Genomic DNA, 21,342 nt, shown 5'->3' with positions numbered 1-21,342 from the left:
TTCCGAAGGAAACCATCACTAGCATCAAAGTGAGATATTAAATATAGGATAAGTGTGTAAATTACATTTTACGTAAAACGAAGGAGTTTCAAGGTGTCACCGTTGTTTAAATGAAAGTTTCTAATTGAATTCGGATCTTTTTATTCTTCAAATGTCATGAAACACGTAGAAATTTAACTTAATCACAAAAAGGTTCAAAACGACCACCTTGGGCTTCGATACACGCGTGGGCCCGTCGTACAAATGATTCTTGAACCCGTTGAAAGATTCCTGGCGTGTTACGGATAGTTTCACAGGCATCAATTATTCGTTGTCGTAGGTCATCAATGTCGCGAACTTCAGTCTTGTAAACCGAGTCTTTAATGTGTCCCCAGATATGAAAGTCAGGAGGGGTTAAATCGGGAGATCGAGCGGGCCACGCAACGATCCAAAATCGACCAATCCATCTTAAAGGTGAGCTCTTACTTCTCGGCTAAAGTGTGGTGGAGCACCGTCGTGCAAAAACCACATGCGCCTCAACGTTGTTAAAGGTACGTCTTCAAGTAATTCTGGCAAAGCATCTCGTAGAAACCGTAAATACTCCTCATTAGCCTGGGTGGAAGAAAGACAGGTCCAAATAAAGTGTTACCAAAACTTCCACACCAGACATTAAGGCTAAATTGCGGTTGGTGTGATCTAACAGTTGTCGCGTGAGGGTTTCTTTGATTTCACTGACGGTTATTGTACAGATTGATAATGCTGTCACGAGAAAAATTGGCTTCATCAGCCGTTAAGATTATAACCAAAAACTGTGGATCTTCAGAGACTCTGTCCACAAACAACTGGCATAACTCAACTCGTCTAGGATTGTCTGCTTCATTCAGAGACTGAACCATTTGCAGATGGTAAGGGCGATACTGATGACCATGAAGTGACTATGACGTGATTCACCCCCCAATTGCTTCTTTCGGGATCATTGTCGAAAACGATAAGCACCTAAATATTCGTATTTTTAATTATTGACTCTTTATTTATTTATCAATAAATGGAAGTAAGTACTAATTACTTGTTCTTCTACCTCTTCTGGAACATCTTCCGTCCTTTCACTATTACAAGCTGGTTGAGTATGACCACGCTCTCGTAAACGTCTATCGACGGCTTCGAACGTACGTCTATCTGGTAACTGCCTAATTTTCTGCTGGTTTATTGTAGCTTATCTTAATACTTTTTACAACTAGATTTAAATTCCTCTTCTCCGTCACTTTTTACCTCTCCGAGGATACTTAGTACCCTAGGAGGGGTTATACAACCACCGTGTCTGTCTGTCTGTCTGTGGGTCTGTCTGTCAGGCCTGCGAACGCGTTCGCATTTTCGGGGCAAAGGGTAATCACTGCGTACTCAGTTTCTTAGAATCAGGGAAAAGGTTTTTCCAAAAGCGCCCTCTTTTTGTCATCGGGTGTAGTATAATTTTTTTATAGGCCGGGATTCGAACCCGAGCCCTCTTGCACGACAGGTGAGCGTTCTACCGTAGAACCACGGATACAGTTACGCTTCCGAGGAGAGGTATATTTTGGCTTGCCAACTTGTTTATGAACTTAAATGAACGTAAAACGTCAAATATTTAATTACAATTTTTACCTCTCTCTGTCTGTCTGTCTGTGTGTCTGTGTGTGTGTCTATATTCTGCGAACGCGTTACCGGGGCAAAGTCCAAAACGCGTTACCGGAGCAAAGTCGAAAAACGGTTTTTGCAGAACTTTAAAGGTTGGCAAAACCACCGTCTGACGGTAAGCGTAAACGATTGGAGCGGTTTGGTGGGCGGTTTTTTTTTCGTTATCGCTCACCGTCGTGACGGTTTCAACTTAGTTGCATTGGAAAGGCTATTATTGTAATGTTTATGTGTAGTGTGGGTATGTTGAGTTTGCGTTATGCCGATTGTGGGTGATGATTTTGATGTGTATGCGTTTTGGGACGGACCGAGTGCTGAGAGTTACGATAAACGCCTCTACGCCCAAATGGCAGGGTTTCCACCAATTGTTTACGGTATTCGTCTTAGTATCAATTTTGCGATCGCATTGGGCGGGATTCGAACCCGAGCCCTCCTGCATGACAGGCGAGTGTTCTACCACAGAACCACCGATACATGTTACGGTACAAAGAAAATTATAAGCTCAGCTTAAGCGGAATCGTTTATTACAAATTAACAGAGCATTAAATTTCAGTTTTTAAAATAGAACGAAATTTCGTGTTCTATTTAAATTATTGCATCGAATGTAACGTCTTCTCTGTTGATTAAAAAGGATGCGCCGCCCAGGATTCGAACCCGAGCCCTTCTATATGAGAGTCGAATGTTCTACCACAGAACCACCGATGCATATAGCGATTCTTAGAAAATTATAAACTCAGCTTAGCAGAAGAGTATATTAATGATTTTTAAAGTCTACATTTTTTACGTATGAAATTTTAAAGGTCAAATCTTGTTTGTTGTGTTTTTTAACTGATCGAGATTACGTTCTTTTTAGTGTAGTCTTTGGTATTGTTGGTTTTTCTGTCTTATATTTGTATCTACTATTTTTTAAGTTTATTTCCTTTTTCCCGCAAAATCGTCCAGTCTAAAGGCCCATTTTCATGCTCGCTGGTAGCGGATAAAAATCGTCAAAATTCGCTTCCGCCACTCGCAAGCGTGAAAATAAAGCTAAAATATCTGTTTGAAACAGATCGACGCGGAAAGTCAAAAAGTGTGTAGCGGAAGCGGATTTTGACGATTTTTACCCGCTACCAGCGATCATGAAAATGGGCCTTTAGAGGAACCTTTAAGAGCGTAAGTCATGCCCAAAAGCTTATCCGGTTTCATTATAATAACGTGAAAAATCGTATTTGTGAATGGTAAGGTGTTCCGCTTCTTGATATTATATTTTCTATTGCTTGATTTCTAAGTATTTGAACTAATTTATTGCTTGACTGCGTTATAATATTTTTCTATGAATTATTTTGATTCTGAAGTCTGATTGCTTGACTGCGTTATAATATTTTTCTATGAGTTTTGTTTCTGAAGTCTGATTGATTGGGTTGTTATTGTGTATTTTTCTATTCGTTATTTTTTAATTTTTGATACTCTAATATTTTAAACTGGATATAGTATAACGTTACTTCTGCGTATTTCGAATGTGCGTGATGTGGAGGGTATTTTTACGTTTTATTAGGATCAGTTTTTTTAATTTTAAATCTTTCGTTTTATTTGTATTTTATTTCGTTTTTTCAGTCGTATATTTTTATCGAGTTGTATACATCGTGCGCTTATACTTATGTTGGTCTGGTTTTTAACTGGGTCGTCATTACTTCGTAATTTATTTTAAACGTTTTCTCGACCGATTAAGCTTTTTAATTTGAAATAAAATGAGCGTTAAAGATGCGGCAAGTATTTCGTAAGCGAGAAAAATACAAATACCCTCTGTAGATATTTCTTTCATTAAAAATGGCTTCGTATTATATTTAACTGATAAACTTGTACCGTAAATAGGGTTAAATTCAATTGTACATTGTTTTAGTACGTCTAACTCGCTGTTGTAACTACTTAATTTATAATATTCTGAATAAATTATACTCGGTTGTTTCATCTCAATTATTTTAATTATAATTAAAATTTTATACCGGGCGGGATTGAACCAGGATTACGTTTTTTGTAAATAACTCGGAATTGCGGAGATATATCTTTAAAAGTCATCTCGAAAAATTAATACCGCTAGGGACGATTCTTCCGAGGAGGGGTATATTTTGGCTTGCCAACTTGTTTAAGGTGATCTCAGAACAAAAACTCGGCAATTTGGGGGGTTGCCAATAACGTTATGTTGTGACGAATAATACGTGGCCAACAATTTCCCCGTGGTTTTATACTGAATGTTCACAGAACGTTAACCACCAGTGGACTCAAAGAAACGTCACTCGAGTCGCGACAAGTGTTAAGTCACACCAACAGCAATGTAGTCGTATTGTTAGTAGCGGAAGAAACCCCCCTAATTTCTTCTTAATTTTAAGTTTTAAGGTTCGCGCTCTTTTGGAGATACTTATTTCTTTTTACTACCACACCGACTGAAAAATGTCTTAGCTAACTTATTTTATTTTAAAGATGAGACTGTTTGCTCAAAAAAACTTATTTTATTTTTTATCGAGTTTCTTGGGGTCCTTTCTTAGCGGAGCCCAAGTAGCAACTGGCCAGCGAACCTCCAACTTTCCTCTCTTCAAAAATACAAATTTCGCAAGGTAGTGAAAGGGTTCGACCAATCACTGTCCTGATAGACAAATTTTACATTTACAAAGTTTATAGAGGTAACGCTAGCTACGGACAGTCCGGCGAGGATATGAGTCAGGTCAAAAGATTGTGGATGGTTGAAACCCGGCCGAAAAGATAATCCTTTTTCTCCGACTGCCCGTCGCCAGCGTTTTCTCCTTACAATAGTGTAGATTTTGAAATACAACGGTTTTTTAATACCAAAATTCTATCTTATTTTTAAACTTATGGTTCACTGTTAAAGACCAGAGCTAATTTCCACCCCTCTTATCCTGTACTTAATTTTTTGACGAGTGACAACTGTTTGACGTCTCTGACAGCTTAAGTGACAGCTCTGACAGCTTGAGTGACCGCCTGGACAATTCCATGTATTGTAGCTTACCTCTTTTTTTGATGCTCATTGTATATATTCTATTCAAAAACAGTCAGAGCCGTCGGTCAAGCTGTCGACGCTGTCATTCTATTTTGTGGGGGTCTAAATTCGCGCACGAGAAAATGGAAACTCTGTTCTCGGCCTTTAAGTTTGATGTATTTTTACCTCTCCGAGGGGACAAAGTCCCCTAGGAGGGGTTATACAACGACCGTGTCTGTCTGTGGGTGGGTCTGTGGGTGGGTCTGTGGGTGTGTCTGTCTGTCAGGACTGCGAACGCGTTCGCATTTTCGGTGCAAAGTTTCTCAAAGGGTTGGCAAAACCACCGTGTGACGGTGAGCGTTAACGGATGCATTTGCGGTTTGGTTTGGATGGTGTTTTTTCGCTCACCGTCGTGACGGTTTGGTGTATTACGTTTTTGTAATGTTTATGCGTAGGTTGTGAGTGTTGAATTTGTTGTGTTTGTGTTCTGATGGATGTGCATGTTGAGTCTGTTGTGTTTATATGGGCGTTTTCTCTCCAACTTCTTCTTAATGACTTTGGGACGGACCGAGTGCTGAGTGTAATGCTACCTCTCAACGTCCAATGGCAGGGTTTCCACCAGTTGTACACGGTATTCGTCTTAGTATCAATTTGCGATCGCATCGGGCGGGATTTGAACCCGAGACCTCCTGATTGACAGGCGGACGTTCTACCACAGAACCACCGACACTTGTTACGCCTTATTGAAAATTAGACCTTCAGCTTTATCGGAAGCGTATTTAATAGAGTACGAAATTTTGGTTTAATTGAAATAGAATTGAAATTGAAATTATTGCATCGAAGAAATTCTAATTTAGCGTTTCTCTATTGATTAAAAACAAATGCGCCACCCAAGTTTCGAACCCAGACCATTCGGCTTGGCAGTCGAGCGCTCTACCACAGAACCACCGATAGCTGCTTAGATTCACTGAAATTAAGACAGGCATCGTAAGCATAATAGGTAATAAAGTCTTTTTTTATTAATGAATTTATGAAGGCCTAATCTGGTATTTTTTAAAGGTTAAATCTTGTTTTAGCGCAGTCAGCCGAGATTAGAGGGTTAAAGGGTAGACCCTGTGGGTGGTCCACTTTCTTAACGACCTATATATAGTTCTGCTAATTCAAAGGAGATAATTTAACGTTAATTGCTTTAAGAGGTGGCGGTTAGTCAAGTGGCTCTCTGTGCTTTGTTGATGGTAAGGTTTTTGCTTCTTGTAAATACATTTGGTGTGGATATTTGGATATCTACGATTTCTAACGCAGTCAATGATTTCTTGGGTGTGCGAGTCATTATATGATATTGGAAATTGGACGGCATTGGTCTTTTTCATGTGGTATGCGTCACAACGTCAACAGGAAGTGAACGAGTCGTCCACTACCAGATATCTACGGTATCTTCATCAAGGGCGAGTGTTGAAATAAAATGAGCGTTAAAGATGCGGCAAGTATTTCGTAAGCGAGTAATTCCAAAAAGCCTCTGTAGATATTTCTTTCATTAAAATTTGCTTCGTATTATAATTAACTGATAAACTTGTTCTGTAAAAGGGTTTAATTCAATTGTGCATTGTTATAGTACGTCTAACTTACTGTTGTAACTACTTAACTTATGATATTCTGAATAAATTAAAATTGGTCGTTTCGTCTCAATTATTTTAATTATAATTAAAATTTTATACCGGGCGGGATAGAAATGGGTTAATATTTTTAACAAATAACTCTAAATTGCGGAGATATATCTTTAAGGGTTATCTCGAGAAATTAATACCACTAGGGACAATTCTACCGAGGAGAGGTATATTTTGGCTTGCCAACTTGTTAGATTTTATATTTAATTTTAAATGTGATGGTATTTTAATTTTACATTTTTGTTAACGTTAAGTTTTAATTTACATGCTCAATTTTTATTTTGCATTTTATTATTATACATATTTAAAAAAAGAAATGGAAATGTGAGTTTTCACAGTAACCATTTATTTGGAACTTACTCTCTTCCACTAAGGCTAAATGGTGAGGCGTATGTGTGGTTAAAACAAGATACTTTGCCTGAATTACTGGAAGACGTACATTAGCAACGAGGAGGCGCATGCTGAAATTGAACGACGGAGCCCCACCACATTGTAGCCGAGAAGAGCTCACCTTGATGTGACGTTTCCTGAGATGGATTGTTCAAGGGGTCACCGTTGCGTGGCCACCGTGATATCCCGACTTTTGTCTCTGGGGACACATTCAAAACTTGGTTCGCGACATTGATTACCTACGACAACGAATAATTGATGCCTGTGAAACTATCTGTAACACGCCTGGAATCTTCGAATGGGTTCAAGAATCATTGGTAGGTGGCCAATTTTAACAATTTTTGTAATAAAATTAAATTTTTACGTGTTTCATGACATTTGAAGAATAAAAGATCCCAATTCAATTAGGAACTATCATTTAAACAACGGTGGCCCTTTGAAACACCTTCGTTTTACGTTAATGTAATTTAAACACTTTTCCTACTTATTCTAATTTAATATCGCACTTTTGATACTAGTGATCGTTTTCTTATCTTCTTCGATAAAAAACAAATGCTTAGTAAAAGGAAACAATTGGGTTTTTTGCCCGTTTTTCGACGTTTTGGAGGCCGATTTTTGAGGGCCAATTACTCGATCGGAAGCAATGCATTTTGAGACCCATGTTCATCAGATATTTTCGACTCAATATGACCCAAAGAACAAGTCACTTAATTTTTGACATTTTTATCCGTAACACCCTAACTGTATATGTTTCTATTTTGCTATTGGATTCGCGTAAATGAAAATTTTACTCATAATCGTGTAGTAAAATTCACAAACCAAATGAAAGGAAATAGTCATCAAAGAACAATTAAAATGTTTTATTTTCAAATTAGACAACTCCCCAAAAACAATAGAAATTACCAATTTTCATCAATTACAATACGACCTTTCAAAATGTGATAGTTTTTCCTCAACCTGGCAGAATTGAGGAAATAAATAAACTGAGGAAGCTAGGAGCAACAAACACAAGGAGAACGCAGCTAGTCTTTAAACACGCTAAGGTAGTGTTGTGTACAAACTGCATTGGACGAACCTTTACGCTGAACGTTTTACGGGCGTGGGGGAAGCCAATTTCGGAATTTTCCCCTTCCGACGGCAGCAGGTGCTAAAGCGTCTAACCAATGAAAATTGTACACAAGAAAATCCATGACTTTTGACGGGTTGCGTTCTCCTTGTGTGGGGTGCTGGGTTTTTTGCTCCTAGGTGGCAGCATCTAGTTCAATGTGAGTCCACCTATGGGGCTGAATTGGTACATCAAAGGTATGAGCTTCAGGGTAATTTTGAATGTTAAGCAGATTCCGCCGGTTTCCCCGACGCTACTTTTAGTTGACCTTCAGTTTGATGATTCTGGAATTGGCCGTAGTTCCGAATTTGATGATTCTGGAATTGGCCGTAGTTCCGAATTTGATGATTCTGGAATTGGCCATAGTTCCGAATTTGATGATTCTGGAATTGGCCGTAGTTCCGAATTTGATGATTCTGGAGTTGGCCGTAGTTCCGAATTTGATGATTCTTGAATTGGCCGTAGTTCCGAATTTGATGATTCTGGAATTTTAAGGTGTTCGGTCTTCAATGGATCATCCATATCTCCTGTCAGGTTCGAAATATCATCTTGCATTGTGGTTGCTGTTTCTTGTTCCACAGAAGGCAATTCATTCGCCTTATTTTCAATTCTGTAACCTTTGGGAAAAACAATTTTTATTACGTAAATCTACCGAAGTTATATTTCCCGTTTAGGAAGCGTTCGTCTCATGGAAATCCTCTTTAATCCCAGTCTTGAAATTTCACGCCGTATCAAACAGCCGAAGCCAAGCTATATTATCGGTATAAATAACGGATTCTTGCAAAAATCTAACATCAGCTTCTATTTACCTGTATTTCAATTACTAAAATCCGTTTAAAATCTGACTCTTGAATTAAACGAACTGGGATATTTATCATGATATAAATTAAGGTACTCACAGCAGCTTGGTTGAATGGATATATAGTCTTTATCTTCTTTCTTGAGCCAATCTTCGGGGTAGAACCTGATATTCAAAAAGTGTATCTGAGCCGTCCAAATAGGAATTCCATTTTTCCGAGTTTTGATCCCTAAAATGTAATTTCCAGTTTCATCTCTGTCATACTCGGTGTCACCTAATCGAAGTGTGATTTCTTGGGTAATGAATCTATTTTCTAAAAGCTTCGTTATAAAATTTCTTCCTTTGACGAATGGAGAAAACAGTTTCTGCGATCCCAGAAACCCCGATTCCACTGGACAAGACGACGACGTTTCGCTAACTGTCCTCTCAACAGCGTGAGTTCTAAATGGCTCATAACACTTGAAAAAAATATCAATGGATCCATAATTCTTGCAAACGTTCTGGAACTCATTCGTCAGCGAAGTGTAGGTCTCATCATCGGTAACGAAAAATTTTCCATTCTCTATTTGCCTTTCCGGGTCCTCAACATCCTTCTCCCAATAGCAGACGAACTGAACGCCTTTGGTTCGAACTGCTTCAGTATAGAATGTGACTATTTTTGAATCCGATGACAAAAATGTGAAATAATGCGCTTTCTTCGACGTCATGAACACGAAGGACAATTTATCATCGAATTCAGACGCTAAATCGAAGCCATGTTGTAGGAAATTGGTGGAGACGTAGTCCACGAATAATTTGTGAACCGGTTCAACGGTGTCTTTTCGCATCCAAGATTTTCTTAAAGACTTAATAGCGCGGAAGATGCCGCACTCCAAGATGAATTTTCTTTGAGCTTCGTCCTGATAAATGTTATTAATGTCCGTTTTCGAAAAGAGCAGAACAGACTCATCGGGGTCCCTGTTCACGCAATATTCGCCTACTTTGCGGTATAAATGTTTCATTTCGGATTCCGTCATTTCGATCTGAAGTCTCTCGCAACATTTTCGGCCCATCAGCAGTAAAACCTCTCTGAGGACCATCGAAGGACTCTTAGATTCTTTCGCGTCCTTCTTATTCTGATACAAATAGCAGATAAGATACAAAATGAACGGCGTAACGGTGCTGCTAAAACATAAGTAGTACTTGTTGATGTTGTTTAAAATAACGCTCGAACGATCTTCGTCGTAGGGAAACATGTTCCGGACAATTTGTATTTTGGCCTCTTCGGAAAGGCCAACGATACGGACGTGCCTCTGAAATAACTTCAAAAATTCTTCGTCCTCAGTAACTCTGGATGTTACGACGATCGTGGAATTTCTGAAGACCGATTGAAAACCCTCTTTCTTGGCTTTCAGTATGCTATGGAGGCAGCCCTTGTGACACGAACTTAACTCGTCGTATCCGTCCAACACAATTAGAATCTTGTCAGCCACTTGTCTCAGGGCGTCGACGGTGTACGTTTCCTGTACTTCTTTGGAAGCGTTAACGTGGCAAAATTGCAAAAACCCATTTTCAGGTGACTCATTTTGCAGGAGATCTCTGAGCCGAAACATAAGGAGCAATTCGAAAGACTCGGCCAGATTGCCTTCTTTGCCTTTGCTCCAGTCGTAGGCTATTTTGAGACACATTGTTGTCTTGCCGAGTCCCGCTTCTCCCCTGACCAGTACTCTTTTGGGCGGCTTCGTGTAACCTAGCTCTGGTTTCAAGAGGTCTTCTACTTTCATGGATTCCTTCTTCGAGAGTTTCCCACCCCGACTCAGCTCTTCCATTTGCAGTTCGACGTAGAACTCTTCGGGTTCGAATTCTAGGTCCGTGATCCAGGGCAAGGGCTTCAGCCAAGCCATTTCCGAAGAATATAGGGTCTCGAAACTTTGCTTGATGTCTTTAACGTGTGATAGCAAGTCTGAAAATAGAATAACACCGAAATAATTCATTGCAATTTCGAAAGACATTATAGAGTATAGGCTAACGGCATTATACTGTCGAAATTTTTTCAGAAAACTTTCAAAATCAAATTTATTTGTGTGACGCTTACCTTGACTGGACTGCCGTGAAACATCTGGCTGTTGGTAGTTGTATACATAAGTAACATTCTTAATTTCGGACTCAACAACCCGGAGGTTCTGAAATGGATAATAAATTATATAGTAATTTGAAATAGGTGTCATAGATCTGTAGCAGGAATTTATATATTTATAATGGAATGTCTACAGTTTTAACTGCTATGTCAGAGTCTATTATTAGCGACAAATGTCTACCTTGTTTTTAGTGAAGTGTAGTTGTTTTTGGCAATCATTATTCAAAACTCCCATAAATTCTCCGACTTTGAATTCCGTCAATTTCTAATGGAATAAAATAATGATTATAAAAGTGAAAAATAAAATAATGTCGTTGATTTTAAAATTTTAAGTGTTACAAATTAAAGAGATTCATTCGATTTCATGAGAAAGGTCTGTCATGAAGTTTGATGCTTACCACCTCGTCTGTTGCGAGTTCATCTTGTGTAGCTGCTCCCGCCATCCCCAAACCAGCGGTAGCTGAAGAATTGTAAATTTATGTATTAGGAATGTCCATGAACCTTACTAATTCAAGGTCATAGGCCCTCAACAGTGCTTGAGCTTCAGTTGTTTCCCGCCATTTGACGTAACGCTGAAAATTTTCTACCTTTAAAACCGAAAAAATGCTTACATTTTATGTTGTTCGTGATCAGATCCGAACGACTAAAAAGAGACGGTACCTCGAAATGAACCTTAATCCTCGTTATGCTTTCGATTCCTTTTGACATTCAGAATTCCACGGTCCATATCTTTTATTCAACATTTTTATGAATGTTGTAGTTGCTGTAGCAGAAAATATATTTAATGGATTATCTCACCAAATAGATATTAGAATATTTATAGTTGCATATGATAGAAAATGTATCGAAATAACACTAAAATAATTTCTGAACTCGATAAAAACTTCCAGAGGGCGATTCTCTCCAGTCAGCTGCTTATATTATTATTGAATTTAGATAAAGATCATATTTTAATAATTGATATAATTTTAATACTAATTTTAGAAATAATCTATGCAGTCGATTAGCGGTGCAATTTGTTATATTATCTCACCACCAAACCATTAATGTATTCATTTGTACCATTAATATCGAACAATATCATCACCCTTTCTACCATATGGGGCTAAGATGGGCGGTGCCTTTATGTGTTTTACGTAATTACTTAAGCCAATCTGGAGACAAACGTTTGTCGCTGACTTGATCCACAAAACGTTTAAGAGATTGTGCCTTTTAACGGGTGAAATAAATTACTTACTAAATGCATTTACTTTTAATATATTTGTTTATTCGTTCAGTATTAAAATAAATAAATAAATTTAACTTTATGCCGTTGCAATAGAAGTGGCCATGTTCCGAAACGTTGCCAATCAAAACATTTCTTAGCGGCGTGACCAATAACATACTAGAGAAACCAATGCAATCCCCGCGACTGAGGCCAGACTACCAGATACATTTCGATACTCGTTGTAGTAATGAATAAATTGAAGTACAAAATGAATATGTCACTTCGTCATCCATCTTAACTCATTCACCCTAATGAAAGTTTAACGCTAAAACTTTAAACTTTGTCAATAGGTAGTAGAAAAACATAGTACCATAGACTGCGTGTCAATTCGTTTGTTGCCTGAGATTCACGAGGCCAAAATGCTTGTATTTAAATTTTTCAATTTATTGTTGGAATTGCGCAAATTTCAGTATTTAAAGGAAATATAACCTGAAACGCGTTATTTATTCCAAAAAATTTAGAGATTACCTCAAAAACCAACCACCAAGCAGTTCCGAAAATGTCGAAACCCATAGGAGGGAGCTCTAAATATAGGATACCTTTGGGGCGACAGAAATACTAAGAGCTATATTCCCTTTAATTATTAAATAAAAACGTTTCTATACACATGATCAGCAATTGAAATTACAAATATAGTGTTTTAATTATTTATTAAAATAAATTATTGGAAAAATACCCTCAATAGAGTGCTTTCAAATCGAAACTCACGACGTCACCAATGTAATTTGCCTATTGATAAAAAACGGTAACTGTCATGGCCGTCACTATTAACACTACAATTGTGATGTTACAAGTTTTCAAAATCGTATCAGACGAAAGCACTCTATTATAATTATTAGAGTTTATTATACGTCCTATAGTTCGGGTTCAGGTTTCGGCAGGGCCGGCGCTAGGAATTTCGGGCCCCAGGTACGCGTTCTCAGGGCCCCCCCCCCCCCCAAATTTTTTCACTCCGAAATTTAGTTTTTTGGAAATATGCAGAACATTTAAGTACCCAGGCCCGGGGTACTTTTGCCACGCTCCCCCCCCCCTAAGGCCGGCCCTGGGTTTCGGAATAATTTAATTTTTCAGAAAATTTAATTTCGGCATTTTGCACTCGTGTTTATACATATAGCCAACGAATAGGATTCAAATATGTGTGCAGGGTTACATCATTCATTGATGTAGTTTAGTCTAAACTTTCTAAACTCAAATTTAATTCCTTATGAGTCTAGCCTTTCCCGAAAGTTATAATTTTTATCACTTACCATTACATATTAGCAATAGCGAAAAAGACAACGAAAATATTTCACTTTTTACTAAGAAACGTTTAAAACAAATTATGGCTCCCAATTATACTTAGCGTTCATTTTGAGTATTATGAGAATCATTTATTCATGTTATCTGAACTTACAAGTGTTAGTCGAGATAAGTTAAGCGTACCTATCTGTGCTTGCTCACTGCTTCCAGAGTAAGTTTCATTTTTGTTTCATTATCGTTTTATTATTTTACGCGCGTAAGTTTTCGTCGACAAAGCTATGGCATGATATTTACCGCTGGCTCGAAAATGGTTCGCAAGATCATAAAGTCGACTTGCAATTTGTTAGAAATTGTTCTAGAAGTAAACGCTATATATATTTTGTAATGTGTTCCCAAAACTGATATAAAATGAACGTCTACGTTCCAAATCCTAATTAATGAGCATGCGTCGCGTAAATTTGATCTCCGCTATCTGGGATTCAATATGGCGGTCTTACGTTTTATATTTATAGAGTGCTTTCAATTCGAAACTCACGACGTCACCAATGTAATTTGCCTATTGATAAAAAACGGTAACTGTCATTAATTAACACTACAGCTGTGACGTTTTCAAAATCGTATCAGACGAAAGCACTATTACTAGACTACCCTTCTATCGGCATTTCTAAATATCCTCAGAATATAATACTATATTTGATGTTGAGAAAATATATTATGCTACGCAAAATAAATTAGTGAATTGACTTAATTGGTTAAGAATTAAATAACACAATGACAAATAAATGAATTACCCAGAAATAAAAAATGGTAAAAACTGAATAGTAAGCCATTTCAATTTGTGAATTTGCGAATGCATTCAAGTACCTAAGATAATAGGTATATAACACTAGCCTAGAGGTACGATCCTCGCATACTTCATAGCGTAAATTTGTCATCCGTTTAATCTTAAAACATAAACATAGTTGGAAATCATTTGTGCGAAAGATTGCCACGAAAGCAGACGAATTGGGGCTTAGAATTTCTGGCTTCCCATATTCTTGGTACCGGATTTAATTCCTATAATGCATGACTCAGATTAATATTTGACTATAAAGTGATGCTATTTTCATTGAGAGGTAGGAAAAAGAAAGGGTTATATTATCCAGCTATTGGAAATGCCGCCCATGGCGTATTTCTTTGCCGCTTTTGCAACGATTTGCTTGAGCTATTACATCAATAGTATGGGTAAAAGAGGGTAGCTCAACGGCAAAATTCGTCCTAACTTGCAATGTGGCTTAAAAATTCCATTTTGGTGTCTTTGATTATCCTAGGGGGGGGGGGCAAGGGAGGAAAGAGGGGGCAGTTGCCCCAGCAATTTGGGTTGAATGAAGTGTTTGGTGTCGTTGCCGTGGGGATTTTCCACGTTGAGTCGAATGAGATCAACCGCAGGTCCGACATTTGTACTAAATCACGTGGTGTTTTCTCGAATATGCCAAACCAATTCCCCAAATTTTAAATTTTGAAATCTGGTCGAGTGGGGTATCGTTTCCGTAGTATTTGTTAACGCTGAATCGAATGCGACCGCGGATCGCTTAGACTAATCGCTTCGGTGTTATGACCAAAAGTATACTCAAACACGTGGCTTATTCGAAATTTCCCTAAATGTTGAAAAATAATATAAAAATTTGGCCAGGACCATACTTAGGTAACGGAACGGACTAATTATTAAATTTTCAGCACATAGGTTATGATTTAACGGTTAAATTTGGGTTATATCGACAAGCTTCGGGGCAGTTAAAGAAAAAAATACTTAATTGAATTTGTAGAGAAAGGATTGTATTTTCGAAAAGGTTAAGGCTTAAAATAGGCTTGGAAGAGTCGGGAAGCTTTTGGTTATATTTTAAGAGGAAAAACTATTTTTTTTGTAACATCCTAGTACTACTACAGGGCGAAATGACCTTCGCAGCTTTGCACCCTCGACTCACGAAGGGGATTTTGAGCCTGATTCGGATCTAAAGGGCCCTAAGCACCGAGCTATCTTCGCTTTTAGTTACCCAGTCCGGGCTTGAAAGTCTGAATTTATTTTGATGCAACTGTTGCAGAACCTGCAATCCACCTAAAAAGTATGCGTCAGAACTAAAAGTGGCTGAAAAAATTGTGTTGTTGTTCCACAGGTAATTTGTTTTGTCTGCTTCTACGTATGAGAATTTCATAAACTACTGGGTTTTCGTCTGATAAGCAGGCCATAAATCCAAAAACCTCTATTTAGCGGACGTAGGCCGTTAAGTGGCTCTATGTAAACTGAAAAAAGGCTAATAGTATCTAAGCCTATTATGTAAAGTGTTGTATATAACAGACCTTAAAGTCGAGTCCGTTGAAAACTGCCTCGAGGCTTAATGTTTCATCTTAATGACCTTGATCTCGTAGTGCTCATTTCAACACTTTTAAATGGTAGTAGGTTTAAGAAAACTCACTAAAATATATGTATATAAAATATATAAATGTGATATGAGAAATGAACTTTATTGTAATCTTATTTACTAACATTCTTATCTCTACAGTGAATCGTATTCATTTATTTGCGCGAGGACTACGCCTGTTTTTGTAGCTTGGCTTTCTTTCCCTCTCCCCTCTTAGGTGGTGCTTTCCCACGCAGAGCTCGGAGTCGGAACATTTCATCTCTGAAATCCGCGTGTTCATCACGGTAAAGACCATGGGCGCGTAACCGTTTCATAAGTAGAGATATTTGTGGGTGTGGCGGATACCAGTTTATAATTTCCGTCCTTAAGTCCATGGGTTTTTGGCTGAACATTTTGACGACACGCATGGACGTTTGTTTCGTAGGCCGGGTCACCTCCACAAATATTTGAGCGCTCAACTGAGCCATGCGCTTGGCGTACTTCGACATTGAAGGGACTACGTTGGCCATGACGTCCCGTTGAAGTTCTGAAGAGCAAAAAAAGTATTCAAAAATAGTATTATTTTTTCAAAACATTTTCCATAGATTTAACGTATTGCATTACTAAAAAATAATTAAACAAACATTCAAGCTTCGTCATGAAAAGTAGAATATAAAATTTTACCTAAGCGCAAAGTTTCATTAAAATCGGTAAAGTAGTTAAAAAATAGTGTTGATAACACTAACGGAATTAAACGTTTTCAACTTTTTTTTTATTGTGGTCCGGCATTAGCCTATAATCGGCATTTACAAGATATTTAAAAATAAAAACAACAGTATTTTAAAAGCCAAGATACTTCATGGTTAAAATTTTTTTTGTTTATTTACATTGGCGAGCTTTCGGACCGCGGTCCCTTTTCAAGCCGAGAGTTACAATAAATTTCTAAAATCAAGCATGTCATTTCCTCCACACATTGTCTAAGAATACTAAAAAACATTTATATAGGATCAATCGTCAACTTTCTTGTTAAAACAAATCCAAATCCATGTTCTAATAAGTACCGAATACACAACGCAGTTGATTCAATTGTCAATTTGATTGCTTATTAAGTCTCATTGGTCAAAATTAATTGCTTTTCAACTTTTTTAATCTGATTCAGTCTCATTCAAATATCCCAGGAAAGTAGTTTCCAGCCAAAGAAGCCTTTCATCGTCCATACAGAAAAACAAATGTCCCTTGTTTGGATATCTAGATTCGGTAGGAAAATGCCTATTACAAGAATTGTGTATATCGAACTATTTTAACTTTGTTACTGAAGTCTCAAATTTGGAGGCCTTTACGTGACCGAAGCTTTAATTCTTCAAGTACTGCAGAGCAGCAATAACGGGTGGTGAAAATACAGTAAAAGCCCGATTTACTTTCTGCTTTTCCGAATTGTTAAGGTAAACACATGCTCTTGTCAAATTTCAAACTGCCTTAAGGGTCTCATCTTTTTGCAGTTCATATACATGCAGCTAGGTAACATACTTCCCAGAAATCTTTGTAGACCCTTCTACCGTTTCAATGTCGAGCAATTTGTTTCTGACTTTTATTATTATATACTAGGATCGAAACTAAGAATGAGGCATCGTTGTTCGTCCATTGGATTTACAATTTTTGAACTTAAAACTCCTTCTCCAAGTTTACTCATCATGGAAACATTGGTCTTATGATTGTCGGTAACAAGTCGCATAATCTAAAGCATAGTCTTCAATTTGACGAACAACCATACAAGTTAATAAATACAGATCACCTCCCGTGAGTGGTTTCGAAAAGAAAAAGGCTCCTGGTATGGTGTAAGACTCCGAAAGCCCAAGAATAAAAAGCACAACCGTTGATTTGCTACTATAATTTGCAGTGGAGGCTGAATTTCATCAGCAGAGGGATCTATTTTATGTCTACTATCTATTTGTTTTGTAGTATTTTTTAATCCAAAAATTCGGTCCAGCTTCTTGTCATAAATTAACTGTGGTTAAGTGGTTTAATGGACATCTCGTCGCTTATTAAAGATACAAGGTTTCATGTGGATCCAATTTATTGATGACTTTTGTTACTCCTATTTCACCATAAATGTTTCCAACATATCTTTTCATCAGGGTTATGTTAGACGGGAGCTTGAGGAAATCATTTTTGGTTGAGCATTTTTATCCTTAAGGTAACGCAAAGTTCCAGATGGCACATAGCCGTAAAGTGTTTGTTGACCATGGCAGGCGTTTAATCTTATAATTCTTAACTAAAACAAACAAGAATAACGCCTGTTGGTTTTCTGCCTCACCAGCATCTTCTATTATTTATCCTAGTTTCAGGTAAGGGTTTTGTAGAAATTTCTCTTAATGAGTCAACTTGTTCTTGCTGTAATTTTTTGTTTGACGCCAAATTTTTTATGGTAACCTTCATTTTTTTTAATTTCACCTTTAGACCTTTGAGGAATGTATTCTGTAAAGTAACATTTTCGGCATGTTTAATAGAATCAGTTGGTTCACATGTAGTTACTCTTGTAGGTTATCGTACTAAAATTGTTCTTTTCTTTGGATTTTGCATATAGTAAGGATAATTAGGAAAAATACTTGGCACAGTTTATTTTTTAGCTTACGCCTAAACAAAAATAAAGTTAATTTATTACCAATATTGAAAGAATATGATCGATAATTATTTTATCAAATAAAGGTACAAACCTGAAATGTAATCATCTTCCTTGAAATTTAGACTGTGTACTACATCTTTTCCATTTTCATTTATAATAAAATATTTACGGTTTATGTTTTTTAACCATAATATCCAAAGATATTCTTTACTTGGGAACTCATGGAACGATAAATCTTTTCTATTGCTTGTTTTAGAGGCACAACAAGAAGGCATGGTTTACAATTTATACTCTTTTATATGAATATTGACAGATACATTCCTAAATTCGTATTTCAAATAACGCTTTCAAAAATGGCGCTTTTATATCCATAATGCGTTCCAAAATGGCGTCTTCATATCAATAACTCGTCTCCTTATATCTCAGACTTCCCTTTCTCGTCGGGAAACGAATTATCGTTTAGTCAGTTTATTAATTGAGTAAAGTATATCTAATGTAATTCTAAACATATCATATTTACTTATTTCAACATAATTTGTCCAAAAATATTGAGAAGACACGCGAAAAAATGTCTATAAAAATTAATTCGATTTCCGCCCCTTCATTAAAATTTACAATATTTGAGGATACCTAGATTATTTCTATTCGCTTATTTTAATGGGATTTTGAATTATTCTTACGACCGCTATAGCACGGGAGCGCGTATTCAAAGTTAGTCGTGATAAAGCATATGAAATATTAAAATCAAGCCACGCGTTCGAAACTTCAAAGCCTATCAATTCTTCATATCACTCGACGTCATAGCAGTAGCTTTAATAGTGGACGCAATCTGTGGAATAATTTTCTCTATGGTCAAATAACATTGGTGAAGTCACTCTACGTCTCGCCATGGCCACTGTAGGGGATTTCTTAACTAGCTGATTATTTTTCCTCGGAAACGTTTACAAATTTGTCTTAGACTTAAAAAATCCGGTTAAGGAAAAAGATCAAGTACTTGTTGAGATACTGTATAGCATTGTCAACACACAAAAAATTAATTTTGTTTAGCTATTACACAACCAGAAAGAACAATCGTTCAAAGGCCAATGCGTAACATTCAGTTTACCTGTTAACCATACTTAAATTACATTGCGTCGTTACGAGTCCAGCTGCACTCGCGTTTTCCTACTTCCATGATTTATCTTTTCGTATTTACAACTCGGGGTTAAAACCATTTAAGTACGAATATCAAAAATAACCTTACAATAGACTTAAAAAATCTTATTCTTATATAAATTTGAATCACCTTACCAAAAGCACATTACCTATTGAATATCGCAGAGTTGTGGTATTTTAGTCCTAAGGTATATTTTTCGTATATTAGTCAAATATATTAAACTATTTTGATATAGATGTAGAAATGAAAGCAGACGATCAAAACCGGGAAAAAGAGCTATATATAAGTTGAAAATGGATGAATGAAGCCAAGATAATGTAATTTTTGTTATTTGGAAATTTCCATAACAGGAAGTTTTTTTAAGCCACGCGTAGAGTGAAGATAGGGTGGAGTCACTAATTTTAATGGCATACACTCTCCGTGACAGAAACGAGTTTAGAAGACTATGCAGTGCCAAAGCATTCGGTGTCACTCTTTGGGTAGAGTCTACTCTTCCTTTAGGTTTTAAAAGCTTCGACGCAGTGGCGTAGTTGGGGGGCACAGGGGCACATGCCCCCCGCCGAATCGTATGGTCGTACGTACAAATATTTTTATTTTTTTTTCAATGGTGTGCCCCCCCCCCGAAACAAAATCCTGGCTACGCCACTGCTTCGACGTACACTCAACTTCTCAAGTGCCTACAGTCACCAAAAGAATTATGTCGAAAATTAAAGCTAGAGATAAGATCTTTTATTGTGGCCAGAGCCGTTTTAACCTTTCCGTAGGCCTTAGGCAAAAATCTCTTAGGCCCTAATGTCTCCTAAAATTTTCGTAGGCCCTAGTCTGCCTTATGAATAAAGCGGCCCTGATTGTGGCTTCACGCAAACTGAAAAACATCATGACTCAATTCGGTAACACGAGATTATTTTAGGAAAAAGTGGTCGGTACAAAACATTAGGGCACTAAAAATTTCTTTGGGTCTATAGGCATTTCTAGCCAGCCCGTACCTTATTGCTCGAAATATTTTTTTCATTGGCGAGACGTACACATCATACGCTATTTAGGAAAATTACAGTTAGAATTACGTCACGGAAAAATGTCCATTATTTCAATATGCACTATATAAACAGTAAATTACAGGTCTTGGCTCTCGGAAATATTACTTCTTGGTAATTTCCTTGAAGATGTTTTATTGAAGCGTAAATTCTGTACAAATTTCAAGTGAGCATAAATCAGTACAAAATCTTGAATATGAACTCGACATGGTAAGAGTATCGAAATAGAAATCTCGTTCAATGGTTTACAGAATAAAGTCCAGATGTTATCAGCTTGAGAATCGTTCAGGACTAAAGCTAGATTTCCAAAAAAAACAGTTTCTACGCAACGCTTTGGTGGTCTGTTGAGAATCACGATAGACAAATTTCAGCAAAACGTATTTTTTTCAAAGGCATTTGGCTACTACAGACAGTACATTAAAGAGTGTTACCGTAGCAGGATATAAAAGCTTTGGGGCTGCAGAGCCATCTAGACAAATAGAAAATGGTCACAATGAAGAAAACAACTACTAAAACTACTACTCTGTTTCCAATATTGCTGGCTAGCTAACCCTATTGTCTAAATCAACTTTATCGTTAATTTTATAAAATTCCTATTTGTAACAAGATAGTAATGAGTATTACGGCACTGAACTATTATAATTTACATTAATAATTTTACCCTCCAAAACGTATTTTCCCACATTTTTTTAATTTAATTTTCATTGAAAGTCGTGTATTTGTAGTAACAAAACCTACAATATGACTTTCAACTTTTCAAGGCCTAGATTCTAGGTTTTGGAACCCTAGGCCTATAAAAATTACGTGGACGAAATGAACCAATCATAGTCGAGATTTCATAACGGAAACTAGTGACTGCAGCGCCTCAATCTTTGAAAAATTTCTTTTAGTCATCATCGTCGCGGGTTCATGTGGTACCAAAAAGAACGGTCGTGAGATTTCTAGTTTTAAAT

General features: G+C 37.1%; 2 protein-coding genes across 4 annotated transcripts; both read right to left on the bottom strand.

Annotated features, from left to right (window-relative positions):
- Positions 1–7,556: 7,556 nt before the first annotated feature.
- LOC149966640 (uncharacterized) lies at positions 7,557–13,399 on the bottom strand. Its single transcript, XM_090153657.1, has 8 exons — positions 13,353–13,399; positions 13,207–13,257; positions 11,353–11,455; positions 11,091–11,279; positions 10,874–10,957; positions 10,651–10,738; positions 8,677–10,518; positions 7,557–8,394 (listed from the first exon to the last, which is right to left on the bottom strand). The coding sequence occupies exons 4-8, from the start codon at positions 11,133–11,135 to the stop codon at positions 8,048–8,050; spliced, it is 2,406 nt and encodes an 801-aa protein (XP_090009783.1). The 5' UTR covers positions 11,136–11,279; positions 11,353–11,455; positions 13,207–13,257; positions 13,353–13,399; the 3' UTR covers positions 7,557–8,047.
- Positions 13,400–15,681: 2,282 nt separating this feature from the next.
- Positions 15,682–19,636, bottom strand: mRpS33 (mitochondrial ribosomal protein S33). 3 transcript variants are annotated; one of them, XM_090153666.1, is made up of 2 exons: positions 19,504–19,636; positions 15,682–16,123 (listed from the first exon to the last, which is right to left on the bottom strand). In XM_090153666.1, the coding sequence occupies exon 2, from the start codon at positions 16,104–16,106 to the stop codon at positions 15,768–15,770; it is 339 nt and encodes a 112-aa protein (XP_090009792.1). In that variant the 5' UTR covers positions 16,107–16,123; positions 19,504–19,636; the 3' UTR covers positions 15,682–15,767. The 3 variants fall into 3 exon arrangements, with proteins under 3 accessions (XP_090009792.1, XP_090009797.1, XP_090009800.1); XM_090153671.1 differs by having other exon boundaries at positions 19,490–19,614; XM_090153674.1 differs by lacking the exon at positions 19,504–19,636 and adding an exon at positions 19,305–19,404.
- Positions 19,637–21,342: the final 1,706 nt, after the last annotated feature.

This window comes from Leiobunum rupestre, chromosome 1, assembly GCF_980474605.1.
Source record: "Leiobunum rupestre chromosome 1, qqLeiRupe1.1.hap1, whole genome shotgun sequence".
Taxonomy (NCBI): Eukaryota; Metazoa; Arthropoda; class Arachnida; order Opiliones; family Sclerosomatidae; genus Leiobunum; species Leiobunum rupestre.
Note: the sequence above shows the minus strand (reverse complement) of the source record. Positions and strands in the feature narration are given on the sequence as shown.

Coding starts and splice junctions, on each gene's coding strand:
- mRpS33 (XM_090153666.1), bottom strand. CDS start 16,106: ATGGCCAACGTAGTCCCTTCAATGTCGAAGTACGCCAAGCGCATGGCT.
- LOC149966640 (XM_090153657.1), bottom strand. CDS start 11,135: ATGGCGGGAGCAGCTACACAAGATGAACTCGCAACAGACGAGGTG. Junction 10,958..11,090: donor AACTCGCAACAGACGAGGTG/GTAAGCATCAAA, acceptor TTATTCCATTAG/AAATTGACGGAATTCAAAGT. Junction 10,739..10,873: donor TACACTTCACTAAAAACAAG/GTAGACATTTGT, acceptor TATCCATTTCAG/AACCTCCGGGTTGTTGAGTC.